The 14,448-nt window shown below is 49.1% G+C and overlaps 1 protein-coding gene across 4 annotated transcripts in view; it reads right to left on the reverse strand.

Moving 5' to 3' along the window:
• The window catches only part of DOT1L (DOT1 like histone lysine methyltransferase), a 73,925-nt gene that overhangs the window by 42,806 nt on the left and 16,671 nt on the right, over positions 1-14,448 (reverse strand). For all 4 annotated transcript variants that reach the window (XM_081845997.1, XM_081845996.1, XM_081845995.1 and 1 more), the window contains exons 3-7: positions 13,237-13,311; positions 9,738-9,801; positions 7,488-7,716; positions 6,079-6,173; positions 5,036-5,098 (exon numbers count right to left, since the gene is read on the reverse strand). In XM_081845997.1, the coding sequence (XP_081702123.1) occupies positions 5,036-5,098; positions 6,079-6,173; positions 7,488-7,716; positions 9,738-9,801; positions 13,237-13,311 (526 nt within the window). The remainder of the gene's footprint in view (positions 1-5,035; positions 5,099-6,078; positions 6,174-7,487; positions 7,717-9,737; positions 9,802-13,236; positions 13,312-14,448) is intronic.

Here is a 14,448-nt window from a genome sequence, read left to right on the forward strand (position 1 = left end):
TTAAACGGCTCAAGACCACAGGACCACAAGGACTGCCTGGATCCTGAGATCATCTTCTGATGCCCTTCTTTGTGTTCCTCCTTCATGAGAGATCCAGAGGGTGGCAACACGAGAACAGGGCCTTTTCTGTGGTGGCTCCCCTTTTGTGGAACGCTCTCCCCAGGGAGGCTCACCTGGCGCCTTCATTTTACAACTTTAGGCACTAGGCAAAAATGTTCCTCTTTAATGAGGCCTTTGGCTGATTGACATCCAATGCCCTTTTAAAATGTGGGGGTTTTGGGGGGGCATTATTAGGTTGCTCTTGTTCTATATATACACACACACACATATATATATACATATATACACACATATACACATATATATATACACACACATATACATATATATATATACACACACATATACATATATATACATATACATATATACATATACACACACACACACACACACACACACATATAGAGAGAGAGAGAGAGAGTGATTTTATCTTGTGAACCGCACTGAGACCTGCAGGCATATAGGGTGGTATACAAATTTAATAAATAAAAAATAATATAATTTAGTAATAAACATGTTATTGGCAGCATGAACAGTAATTCCAACTCAAGTCGGAAACTGACTATAAACCTCACATTGGGCGCTTGGGTGCCGTTCGCTCTGGAGCAGAGCTATAACGGGAGAAAATTGCACATAATTTGAAAACCAGACTTTCCAGACGCTTTACATATGAACTCCTAAGCCCTTGGTCCCTGACCACCAGCCAAGTCTAGCAGCCCCTGCAGGGAAGTTGCCCATCCCTGGGGTCTAGGAAAAATATATCATAGAATTGTAAAGTTGGAAGGGACCCAAGGGTCATCTAGTCTGACCCCCTGCAATGCAGGAATCTCAGCTAAATATGCAGCATCCCTTGCTCTCAGGAGAGAATGCCTCTTCTAAACAGAGGGATCCCTCCATCTTTCGCAAGCGGGAGAAAAAGAATTAAGAAGCAGCACTTTGAACTGGGGCTTGGAATCAAACCAAAATCCTGCAGAAGCTAATGAACCGTTCCAGGTGACACCATTCTCCCCAAACCCCTGTTTCAGTGGAGATTTTTAATTCAGCTGGAATTTTCCAAACTTAGCCAGGAAACAAGTTCCTTTGCACACACCCTACCTCCCCACAACACAGGCAACAGGGTCTACCCAGCAGAGACCGCAGAAGGAAATCACGTTTCATAGCAGGCAGGGGGTGTGATTCTGCCAAGAGAAAGTGGGGTCTGTGCAAAATACATTAAGAAGGAGCAAGGGCAGATTTCCAGCGGTCTATGGAGGTGGGGGCTGCAGGGGAGGGAGTTTTGGAGTCCAAAATAAATCTGGACTCCAAAACAAATCTGAAAAGAAAACCCTCCGTTGGAAGCAGGGGAGAAGTGTGGCCAGGCTAGCTGGCGGTAACGTAACGCAGACATGGAAGGGAGGAAAAACCCTGCATTCCAAGAGCCCTCTCTGAGCACGACACTTGGCTCACAAAGACCTGTTTGTTCTGCCTGGAAAAGCACACACAGCTATTTTTGAAATAATAATAATAATAATACTTCTTAAGACACACGCTCAAGAGCGGCAGGAACCCAAAGCTACGGAACGTGGCTCTGTTTCAAAGCTATGGAAGCCGTTGGAGGAGGGCTTGGGTATTTTGTTCCTCCTCTCTCTTTTTTTTTCAAATATCTGAGCGGTAAAAAGTTCCCGCTCAGGAGGAAAAAAGAAGCGTTAAATCCGGAACGGCTTAATACCTTGCAGACCTTTTCTTTTTCCTTTTGCTGCAAAAGGAGCAGACTGTTGAAATTACCTCTCTTTTTTACACGGAGGGGAGAGCAAAGACTACTGCATACCCTTGAGTGCCCCCAGGAAAAAAGCACGGGACTCACACCCCAAAACCCACCAAGTTTTTTTTGGGGGGGGCGTTGTGCAAGTGACTCCCAATTCCCGTGCGGAAACTAACAACAAATTATCTGCACACTCCGAAATAGAATGCCAGCTTCAGCTTGGGTTTCCCCCTCCAAGAAAAAGATGTACCAATTTGGGAGGTTTGTAGACCCTATGTCAGGGGTCAGCAACCTAAGGCCCATGGGCCAGAAGTGGCACGCGGAGGTCGTTTGACCGGCCCACGAGCCGCCCCAGAACCAAGGTTCCTGCTCGCGTGCTGCATTAAACTGGTGCAGCGAGGTGCGGGAACTTGCTTCCGCGGCGCTGAAAATCGCGTCTGCACAGATGCCGAAAATTACGTTTGCGCACATGCCAAAAATCACGGGCGCACATGCGATCCGGCCCAGGCAAGATAAACCTTGCTAACCCCTGCCCTAAGTGGTGGTGAGCGACCTGCCCCATCCTAACGTGTCAAAGGCAGGAAGAGAAACTGGGGAGAAGTACGCAACCACCTTGAGCAATTGGGAGGACAGGTAAAGGGACCCCTGACCATTAGGTCCAGTCGTGGCCGACTCTGGGGTTGCGGTGCTCATCTTGCTTTATTGGTCGAGGGAGCCGGCGTACAGCTTCCGGGTCATGTGGCCAGCAGGACTAAGCCGCTTCTGGCGAACCAGAGCAGCGCACGGAAACGCCGTTTACCTTCCCGCCAGAGTGGTACCTATTGATCTACTTGCACTTTGACGTGCTTTCAAACTGCTAGGTTGGCAACAGCAGGGACCGAGCAACGGGAGCTCACCCCGTCACGGGGATTCGAACCGCCAACCTTCTGATTGGCAAGCCCTAGGCTCAGTGGTTTAGACCACAGTGCCCCCCGTGTCCCAGGGAATTGGGAGGATAGATGTGATATATTTGCTGTTGTTGTTGCTGCTGCTGATGATGATAATAGACTGAGATGATGTCTCTCTCCTCCTCCTGAATTACCCCGCAAGTTCTCCCTCCTACACCCTCAAAGTCATTAAGCTAAGCAGCCGATTTTAATTTCCTCTTGCAAGATGTGCCATCTAATGCGTATAAACACACACACACACACACACACAACTTATTTGGTCATTAGAGAAACCGGGAGGGAAAGTGACGGGTGGGGAGCATTTCAGAGGAGAAAGGGCAGGGGAGGGAAGGAGAGGCAGAATGACCTCATTGGAGGAGGAATCCAGGAAACAACCACTCAAGCGCTCCGACATCCCATAGGCTCTGTGTCATTAAGCTCCCCCTAGATACCTGGCCAGCATTCAGGAGGGGATACTTCTGAGCAGGAACCGCCAAGAAGCGGGGGGAAGCACCATCTGTCAGCATTAATTGCCAACGAGAAGCTTTCAAGCCTTAACTCAATAATGGAAATGGGAGCAGAAATTCCCTAGGAATTTCTAGGGCGGAGTTGTTCAGGGGCTAGACAGAGGCTGCTTGCTTTTAAGAAAGGAGCTCCTGAAGCTCTGAATTTGGGAAGCCCTGTTTAGGGAACTTTATAATGTTTGGTGTTTTGTTGTGCTTTTAATATTCTGTTGGGAGCCGCCCAGAGTGGCTGGGAGTAACCTAGTCAGATGGGCAGCATACAATATAATAATAATTATAATAACAATAATAATCTGAGGATCTGGAACTTAAAGGAAAAGCCTCTTTTGGACAAGCAGGAATCCAGAGGCTGAGCCAATCTTGCAGGGAGGGCTTCCTTCCCCAGCATGAGAATCAGAACCCCATTTGTTTTCGTTTTCTAAATGGGTTTTATTGCTGCCATCACCTACTATACATTTTGCAAAGCCATTTTCTTTTCTCTTCCCTCTGCGGGGTATAAATAATAAAATTACTGCTGCTGCTGCTGCTGCTGCTGCTGCTACAACCAAATTTTGCATGGTGGCTCCTGAGATGCTGGTGCTAGAGTTTCCACCTTTGCTAGGATATGACTGGACACCACTTTGAATCACAACGGCTCTCTGGACCTTGAATAATTGCACTGGTTTGTTTCTTAGAATTCCCCATCGACGATGGGTGCAAGGCTTCTAGTGACCTAGGGGTGTGTGTGAGGTGGGAAACCTCGAGTCTGTAGGCTGAATGGGACCCTCCAAGCCCTCAGGACTCATGTCCTCTCTCTGACCCTCTGCCTCACCCCCACACCCCCACGTGCTTTTGCCTTCCTCTTGTTTGCCTGCAGGGAGAGATGAATGTGTAGAACCTATGGCAGATGCATGGACTAGGGCTCCGTCCACACTGTACATTTTTCAAGCACTGTAATACCACTTTAAACAGTCACTGCATTCCCCACACCCCAAGAACCAAACCCTCCAACATTTCTCTGATGAAAATAGGCAAGTCCTATTCTATTATTATTATTATTATTATTATTATTATTACTATTACTATTGTCATATTACTATTTATACCCCTCCCATCAGACCTGGTTGCCCCAGACACTCTGGGTGGCTTCCAACATAAATAAATAAATTAAAAACATCAAATTAAAACATCAAACATTTTTTAAAAAAAACTTCCCTATGCAGGGCTGCCTTCAGATAGCTCAGGGGTCACATTAACTCCATACCCTCCAACTTTTCTCCGATAAAAATAGGGACGGCCAAAGGAAAAGTGAGACATTCCAGGATCAAATCAGAAACCGGGACGGCTTCTGTAAATCCAGGACTGTCCCTGGAAAATAGGGACACTTGGAGGGTCTGCCAAAGCGCTTTAGCAATCAATGCCTCTTCCCACGAAACTCTGGGCGGGGAAAGGGGATCTCCAAGCCGCTCCAAGCCCCGTTAGCAAACTACAGTTCCCAAAATTCTTTGAGGGAAGAAGCCATGACTGTTTACGGAGATATCATAGCACTTTAATGTATAGTGGGCATGTAGCCTAGGTGTAACCTTCCGCAGAAAAAGTCTCATAGGTGTCGCATCTGTTTGTCCGCCCGTTCTGGCTCACCCACAATTGGCATGTGCCCCCCCCCCAAGACCAGAAAAGGTTCTCTGCCCCTACACAAAGGTGTAGCCTCTGAAAACCCCACACCAAAACAGAGGAGGAAGAAGGGTGATTTGCAACAGGGTTTGGTGGGAGGTGACGTTTGCGGTTCCGTTTCAACTCACTGTGTAATCTGCATGTTTTTTCCCATACCATTTCATCCACTTTCTGAATTCTTTGTCCATCGTCTGGAAAGGCAGGCAGCCGGGAGGAGAGAAGAGGGGAGGAGAAAGCAGGTGTGCTGTTAGTAGTAAATTGGATAGTGACCCGTTTCCAGCAACCTGGGGGAACACAGCAACTGCGGCAGAGATCATTAACCACCAAGGACTTGCACCAGCAGAGAACTTTTTTATATATATAATTATCCTGTGTTGTATTGACTGCATTTAGTGCTCTGTTTTCACCTGTACGGCTTGTGGCACATGGCCCAGATATTTTACACAATGGAAAGAAATCTGAATATAAATTTTTATCAGTTCAAAGAAGCTGCTTCATTCCAAAAATGAAGGGGAAATGTGTGTGCGCCCTATGGAGTGAATGCAGTCTTTCACTGAAGCCTGGAGGTGCGCACCGACCCCTCTCGCTCTCCAAGCTTCAGGAAGCTATCCGCAAGCCTTCGGAGTGCTTCGGAGAGCCTGCAGCCTGGAGCCCGGTGAGTACTGCGCCAACTCCCGCTACACTCGCCGGGCTTCAGGCAGCCATCTGCAAGCCTTCTGATCGTGGCAGGAGGATAGCTACCTGTTCTGGGGGCTGGGGTTGGGGGAAGCTTGGGTTTCCCCGCCCCCAGCCCCGCAAGCTCCGGGAGCGGCGTCGAGGTTGCACGCAATCTTGCTGCCGCTCCTGGACCTGGGGGGGGGTAATTCCCCCCCTTTATTCCCCCCCTAAAAACTAAGTGCACCCTATGGTCCGGTGTGCCCTATGGAGCGAAAAATACAGTATTTTTTTCAGATTCTTTAAAACAAGCATGCACACCCCTCAAGTCTAGATTTCTCTACATTGCACTTGGCTTCTAATCACAGCTGTCAACTTTTCCCTTTTCTTGTGAGGGATCCTATTCGGAATAAGGGAATCTCCCTTAAAAAAGGGGGAAAGTTGACAGCTATGCTTCTAATGTAGGTCACAGGATGCTCCCAATTTCTAACCACACAAACACACACGGACTACGTACCTCCGCATATTTGGCCGGAATATCCGCTTTCTCCACGCCATAGTGATGCTTGCAGTTTGTGGCCGCTGCTACCTGAAGAACGACTTGGCCCACACCTGAGACAAGAAGAGGAGAGGAGGCAGGTAGAAACGGAGCAGAATCGACTATACCCTTCCAGTAAAGGTAAAGGTAAAGGGACCCCTGACCATTAGGTCCAGTTGTGGCCGACTCTTTGGTTGCGGCACTCATCTCGCTTTATTGGCCGAGGGAGCCGGCATACAGCTTCCAGGTCATGTGGCCAGCATGATTAAGCCACTTCTGGCGAAACAGAGCAGCGCACGGAAATGCCGTTTATCTTCCCACCAGCGTGGTACCTATTTATCTACTTGCACTTTAATGTGCTTTCGAACTGCTATGTTGGCAGGAGCAGGGACTGAGGAACGGGAGCTCACCCTGTCGCGGGGATTCGAACCGCCAACCTTCTGATCGGCAAGTCCTAGGCTCTGTGGTTTAACCCACAGCGCCACCCGCGTCCCTCCAGACTGAATGCTAAATACACCCACCTCTCCCTCCCAATTCCGCTGGTCATTAGTGGAAAATGACAAGCTTGGTTCGGGGGTGGCTTGGGGGCCATTTAAACGACCCCCATGGGCCGCTGCAGGTTGCCGACCCCTGCTCCAGGACATGAGGAAAGCAAAAGGGGACCAAAAGCACAGCCCTGCTAAAGAAACCGTGGTTTGGCCATCACATCCAAAGTGGGCCATTATTTACACAGCTCAGCTGCTTCGTAAGCAAACTAGTACACGCTGCTGAATCATAGCTGTCAACTTACAGATTTGAAAATAAGGGACCAGCAGCCTCAAAAATAAGGGATCAGCAGCCAAAATAAGTGATTTTCAGGGCACAGGTATGTTCAACTTCTGAGCCCCTCCAAGCCAAAGGCAGAAAGCCCAGCCAGCAGCCAAACAAAGCCTCAAGCGGTGGTTCCCACAGCACAGCAACCCGGCAAAGGGGATGCAGCAAGGAAAACCACCGTCCCCTCTCCGCTGGGAAGCGCTGAGCAAAGGCGAGTCCCCAGGCAACACGGCCGATTTGATCGACACAAGGCATGCAAGCTCCACCCCCCAGTCGTTCTTAGACTCCTTATTGGGTGAGCAATGCAGCCATGCAACAGAGTTGGAGCCTCCCTCCTCCCTGGCCGGCAGGGAGAGAGGGAGAGGAGCTGCTTCCTTTGAAACCCGGGAAATTTAAGGGACATCATCAATAAGGGACATCAGCGGGACACAGCACTGGGATTAGGGACTTTCCCGCCAAATAAGGGACGGTTGACAGCTATGTGCTGAATGTTCTACAGAAGAAATGAAACAGTTTCGCGTATAGATAGGTTTCACGGCAGAGACAGGAGAGGGAAATGTACGGCAACCACTCACCGCTGCCCAAGTCTACAAACAGGTCGTCCTCGGTCATTTTTATCTCATCAATCATCTGAGCAACCAGGTCAAAGGAAGTTTCGCCATACACCTCTGGGGAAAAGGGTTCATAGTTGTTGAGTTTTTCGGGGTCGGTCACCGAGTGGTTATAGACTTGCTGCAGGATGTGGCGCAGGAGCCCATTGGTGGGGCGGGTGTTCAGTTTCATGGGCTGCGTGGTTCCTTTCCACTGGAGAACAAAATGGGAGAGGCAGGAGGGTGAGGGGAGAGAGACACACATACACACACTTTACCACGTGCAACAGGCCAATGAAGGCGCTTCTGTGCCTCTCATAAAACACTAGAACCTGGGGTGTCCAGTGAAGCCGGCAGACAAAAGGAACGACTGTGGAACTCTGTGGAACTGTGGAATTCACTTGCACAAGATGAAGTGGGGGCTTTAAGAGAGGGGGAGACAAATTCAGGGAGGAAGGTAAGGCTGTTGTGATGGCTACTGCTCTGCCTCCGCTGTCAAGAAGCAGGAGCAGGGAGAAAGGAGGAAAGAAGTGAGAGGCAGTTTCTCCTTCCAAGCCAGGGATGCCATCCCTGTAGGAGCAGAGGAGAGGCTCCTTAACTTGGCAGGGGGGGAATAGGGGAAATACAGTGGTGCCCTGCAAGACGAATGCCTCGCAAGACGGAAAACTCGCTAGACGAAAGGGTTTTCCATTTTGGAGGCGCTTCGCAAAACGAATTTCCTATGGGCTTGCTTTGCAAGACGAAAATGTCTTGCGAGTTCCTGCAGGTTTTTTCCCCTTCCCCCCCTTTTTCTAAGCCGCTAAGCCGCTTATCCGCTAAGCCGATGAGCCGCTAAAAGCCGCTAAGCCACTAATAGCGCTAATCCGCTAAGCCGTCAGTGGGCTTGCTTCGCAAGACGAAATAACCGCTAGCTGAAGAGAATCGTGGAACGGATTCTTTTCGTCTTGCGAGGCACCACTGTATAGGACTAACTGCATCTTGTATTGAACCAATAGAGCATAGCATTTTGCATTGAAACACAGGACAATCCTGTATTATGCAGCACAGGTGCCAACCCTACTGGCGATACTGTGCCGTGTGGAATATTCCAACTCTGTGTGTTTGAAATGTAGCCTCATGCAGGAAAGTGTCCCATCTATTGCTCCACCCACTTCCCCTTCTGCCTCCTCCCGCCACTGCAATGTGCTCAGGAAGGCTGCCCATAACAGAATGCGACCCTTAGGCTGGGGTTGGGCAGGTCCCAAATCCCCACCCCGGGCTAAATAATTAGGGTTAGAACTGCTATAAATAAGTAATCCCTGCATTGCTGGGGGTTGAACTAGTGACCCTTGGGGGTCCCCTCCTACTCTACAATTCTAAGTAAAGGTAAAGGTAAAGGTATCCCTGACCATTAGGTCCAGTCGTGGATGACTCTGGGGTTGCGGCGCTCATTTCGCTCTATAGGCCAAGGGAGCCGGCGTTTGTCCACAGACAGCTTCCGGGTCACGTGGCCAGCAGGACTAAGCCACTTCTGGTGAACCAGAGCAGCGCACGGAAACGCCGTTTACCTTCCCGCCGGAGTGGTACCTATTTATCTACTTGCACTATGACATGCTTTCGAACTGCTAGGTGGGCAGGAGCAGGGACCGAACAACGGGAGCTCACTCCGTTGCGGGGATTCGAACCATGACCTTCTGATCAGCAAGCCCTAGGCTCTGTGGTTTAGACCAGCGTGCCACCCGTGTTCCTTCAATTCTAAGTAATCCAGGCTAAATTGAGAAAACGGGGGGGGGGGCACTATACCCAGCATGTCAGAGCACTAGCTAGGCCTGCCAGTGGGAGCAAGCAGAGAATGAGCAGGACTAACTGGCCTCAAAAATCTTGGAAAGACTGGCAACTTAAATTGACAGAATATGCAGATTTAAAATACAGAATAAGAGAGCAATCTTCTTGTTTAAAGAAGATTGGAAAATGTATATTGAGTATACGGAAAATAACTGTGATGGATGCAATAGTGGAAAGCCAATTGGAATAGTTTTTGTAAAATATGCAGGGATGTAAGATATGCAAAATGAACCATGGAAAGAGAAGGGAAGTCATTTTAAAGTATGTAAAATGTTTATTTGAAATTGTAAAACAGAAAATTTAATAAAAATTATATATAACAAAAATCAGGCTACCCGCCCCCCATCAAAACAAAAACAACAACAACCACCCAGAAGCCACGCGGTGCGGATGGGCGGGGCACATACATACCAGCTGGTGAATGCTATCGATGGCGCGGTTGTATTTGTCACAAAGCCTCTGCATGCTTTCAAAGCTGTTGATCAGAAGAAGGGAGGAGGGCGGAAGGAAAAAAGAAAAAAAGTTGTAGCAGTCAGGCAAATTACGATGGGCCTAAGCTTTCTAGGCGTGTCTCCCCAAAACATAATACATGCTGCACAGATGCCTACATCTTCCTTGTAGTTGTAATCCTGTGCCACTCCCAAAAGGAATGTTTTGTATGCAAAGTTTTCTTTAAAAAACCCCAGCACCTTCTGTAGCCTGGGGCCATCCAGATGTTGCAAGACATAAATCCCATTATTGTCACCCCTGACCACTGGTTGTACTAGCCGCTGGGAGACCAACGATGTCTGGAAGGCACCAGGCTTAGGGTGGTTGCCCCAAAGCAACAAGGATTCTGGGACAAGCGTGTTGGGTTTGCATTTGGATTTCCAGAGTCTTCCTTCCCGGCGAAGGCTCTGCCTTTCAGTCTCCGGCGGCAGGTGGCCAACTCCACCCTGCCCATCAAAATGGCCCTTGGAAAGCTAGCATCTTTGGGATCTGGCCCACCAGCCAGATCCAGCTCTCTACCCCACCCTCCCCATTGCATTCATCCATTCAGGTTACTGTATTTTTCGCTCCATAAAATACATTTTTGTCCTCTTAAAAACTAAGGGGAAATGTCTGTGCGTCTTATGGAGCGAATGTGTGGTCCCTGGAGCTAAATTGCCAGAGTGTGACACGCTCCTGAGCTGCTCTTTGGGGCTGGCGGGGGGAACCCGGGCTTCCCCCGCCAGCCCTGGGAGCAGCGGGTCGGCTGCGCGCAGATGCCCCGCACTCCTGAGCAGCTCTGGGGTAGCCCGCGAAGCCTCCGCAGGGCAGCAGGATAAAGGCTCCCCGGTGCCCTGCGGAGGCTTTGAGGGCTACCCCAGAAGCCAGAACAGCTAGAGGGAGTGCTGCCTTCATCCCGCTGCCCTACAGAGGCCCCCTCTTCACTCAGGAGGCTTTGTTGCTTTCTTATTTCTTGCTTTCCTCCCCTAAAAACTAGGTGCGCCTTATGGTCCAGTGCGTCGAATAGAGCGAAAAATACGGTATGTCCCACAGAGTTCCCTTTAAGTATATGGAACAGGACTGCAGCCTCCCAAACGCTTTCAGAGTTCCAGCCAGACAAGTTTGCAAGCTGAGTTTAGAAATATTTTTTACTGAAATGCTTTGCGCTATACAGCTCCAGTTGCCCATCATTTCCGGGGTTGGGGTTGGGGTTTGGAGGGCTAGGAAAGACTCTCCCCCCACCTCTAAAACCTGGAGAGCCTATGTCAGTCTTTGCAGACAGCACCTGTGGCCTGGCTTGGTGCAAGAGATCTTATTATTTTTATTGCTTATTTGTTTTCTTTATTGAATTAGTATACTGCCCTATATCTTTGGGTCTCAGGGGCGGCTCACAAGATGAAATGGCAATACAAAAACACAAAAGTACGTAATAAACATAAAAACAAGAACAGCTCAATAATCCTCCCGCTTCCCCAACACATTTTAAAAGGGCACTGGATGTCAAACAGCCAAAGGCCTGGTTAAAAAGGAATGTTTTTGCCTGGCGCCTAAAGGTGTGTAATGAAGGCGCCAGGTGAACGTCCCTTGGGAGAGTGTTCCATAAACGGAGAGCCACTGCAGAAAAGGCCCTGTTCTCGTGTTGCCACCCTCCAGACCTTTCGCAGGACAGGCACACAAGGAAGGGTCTTGGAGGGTGATCTCAGGGTCCAGGTACGTTCACAGAGAGGCGATCCTTGGGGTGTTGCGGTCCTGAGCCGTTCAAGGTCTTATAGGTCAAAACCAGCACTTTGAATTATTATGCCCTTTTTTAAATCAGCCCTTCCTTCTGAACGTTGAGGACTGGAATCTTGCTTCCTGTTTAACGGGGGTGGGGGAGCTATAACTCAATGGGAGAGCACCTGCTCTCTTTACATACTTTAACCCGCCTGCAACCCTAGAGAGCTGCTGCCAGTCAGTGTGGGCAATACTAGGCTAAATTGAGTAAGGGTGTGAGGCTATTTGGAGTCCAGAGGGCGGGAAATTTAAGGGGAAGGTCTGCAGCTGAGCAACAGAGCATTTCCTTCTGCACACAGAAGGTCTCAGGTTCAGCCCCCACCCCCTCCACGTAGGGACGGGACCCCGAAACCCTGGAGAACTCTGCCAGCCAGTGCAAGCGATACTGAGCCTTGCTGCCTTGGGCTCTAAAGAGACTTGCTGAACAGGGCTGCCTGGCTGGTCTGAAAATCCCTTCTTTTTCCTTTCTTTTTTTTAAACCAGGATTAAAGAATCAACTCAGGTCAGGAGATAGGGAAAGGAGGGGCAGCACGGGAAGTCACGTGCCCCATTGCATAATCAGATTTCAAACATCAAGGGAGGGAGGGGGAGAGAGAGCAAAAATCAGGGCTGCTCAGCCATTTCAGCCTCTTCATCAACTCCTGCAGTCAACAAGCCAAGAGGGCTGTCCCCCCTCCACCCCAGGTGGGTTCCTCCACCCAAGGCAGTTTTTCATCTCTATTTTCACAAGCACTTTGTGGGGAGGGGGGGAATAACCCAGGACACTCCCTGGCCTGTTTGGAAAGACCCCGGGGGTGGGGAGGACACCTCCCTTCTCATCCTTGCAAGGAGGACATGGAAGCAGCAGGAAAATCTCCTTTTGTTTACATTTGTGAACAGGACAAATTAACCATTCAAAGGAGTAAAGGGCAGGGGAGAGGCAAGGGCAGGGGGGGTGAAGGGCAGAGCCCTTATCAGAAAGGCTGTCTTTATCAAGCTCTCTCAAACATGGAACAGCTGAAGAATCCCCTTGCAAGAAGCTTCCAACTTCCAGAGTGAATCTACAACAAAAGGGACAGGACAGCAGCACTGCCACCCCCCACTGCCCCCCATATCACCACCTTAGAATTTGGAGCTGATTTAAAATAGAAGAGTTACAGATAGGTAGCCGTGTTGGTCTGCCATAGTCAAAACAAAACAAATTCCTTCCAGTAGCACCTTAAAGACCAACTAAGTCAGTTCTTGGTATGAGCTTTCGTGTGCATGCACACTTCTTCAGATATCATAGAATTGTGGAGTTGGAAGGGACCCCCAGAGGTCATCCAGCCCAGCCCCACGCTGTCCAAGACAGTTCCCATCACCCCTATTTGCCGTGCTGGTTGGTATCTGAAGAAGTGTGCATGCACACGAAAGCTCATACCAAGAACTGACTTAGTTGGTCTTCAAGGTGCTACTGGAAGGAATTTGTTTTGTTTAAAATAGAAGAGAGAGCCACTGAATCATAGAATTGTGGAGTTGGAAGGGACCCCCAGAGGTCATCCAGCCCAGCCCCACGCTGTCCAAGACAGTTCCCATCACCCCTATTTGCCGTGCTGGTTGGGGCTGACTGGCGCTGTGAGTCCAGCGATGACTTCCAGGGGGAGCCATGGGGGAGGAAAGTAGTGAGAACTAAGGAGACTCTTATCCTTACCTTTTAGTATCATAATCAATTAAAACATAGTTTTCCATAGCAAGCTTCAGGTCTGGAATTTCTTCGCAGACCCACCTGAAAGGAAAAGAGGGTGTAGGTGAAATAAATATGAAAATAACGCCGCCGCCCCCCCCCCAATCACTAGATCATTTCCTCCTCCTTTTGGCAAGCCCACCTCTGCCCCAAACACACCGATAATTTTGTCACGTTTGCTTGTTTCTATATCCTGCCTTTCTCCCAAGTTTGGATCCCAACACACAAAGCAATAACAACAAACCCGGTTGAGAAGAATCATTAAAATACATCACAGCATACACAGAGCCAGCAGTTCAAATCCAGTTTGCCCTGACAGCAACCCTGTGGTCAGGATATCCTGCACCTCCATTTCCAAAGGAAAATCTTGATATTATCCTTCCAAAGGACAGTGTGGAGGTGCACACCTGAATATCTTAGCACCCCAGGGAAGGTTTGCATCGTGACATTTTTAATATCTTTAAGACAGCCTGGTCTCAAGCCATAAATGGTTAGGGGCTCACTGGCAGCCCAAAAGGCCAAAGGTGGCTACTACTGTTAGGTTTGTCCCGTCTGATTGTGTATTTTGTGGTTTTATATTCTGATTTTACCCTGTGAACCACCCTGAGACCTGCAGGTTTGGGGCGGTATATAAATTTGATAAATAATAATAAAGTATACTGCCATCTATGCAGATAAAAGGTAAAGGAACCCTGGACGGTGAAGTCCAGTTGAATTCAACTATGGGGTGTGGTGCTCATCTCTGTTGAGTCAGAGTTTGTCCACAGACAGCTTTTTCGGGTCTTGTGGCCAGCATGACTAAACTGCTTCTGGCACAGGGAACACCGTGACGAGTGCCGGAGTGCACAGAAACACCGTTTACCTTCCCGCTGCAGCGGGACCTATTTATCTACTTGTACTGGTATGCTTTTGAAATGCTAGGTTGGCAGGAGCTGGGACAAAGCAACGGGATCTCACCCCACGGCGTGGATTCGAACTGCTGACCTTACAATTGGCAAGTCCAAGAGGGTCAGTGGTTTAGAACATAACACCACCCGCATCCCCATCTATGCATGATGTGGTTTATAAAGAACAGGTATGACTGGTCCCTCTCCCAAGGTGTGAGATGGAACAGTGGTCTGGCTCAGTGGAAGACAGCATGCTAGATTCTTGTTTAAACCAAACCTTTTACTGAGATTT

This window comes from Podarcis erhardii (assembly GCF_964252035.2).
Source record: "Podarcis erhardii genome assembly, chromosome: 18".
NCBI lineage: Eukaryota > Metazoa > Chordata > Lepidosauria > Squamata > Lacertidae > Podarcis > Podarcis erhardii.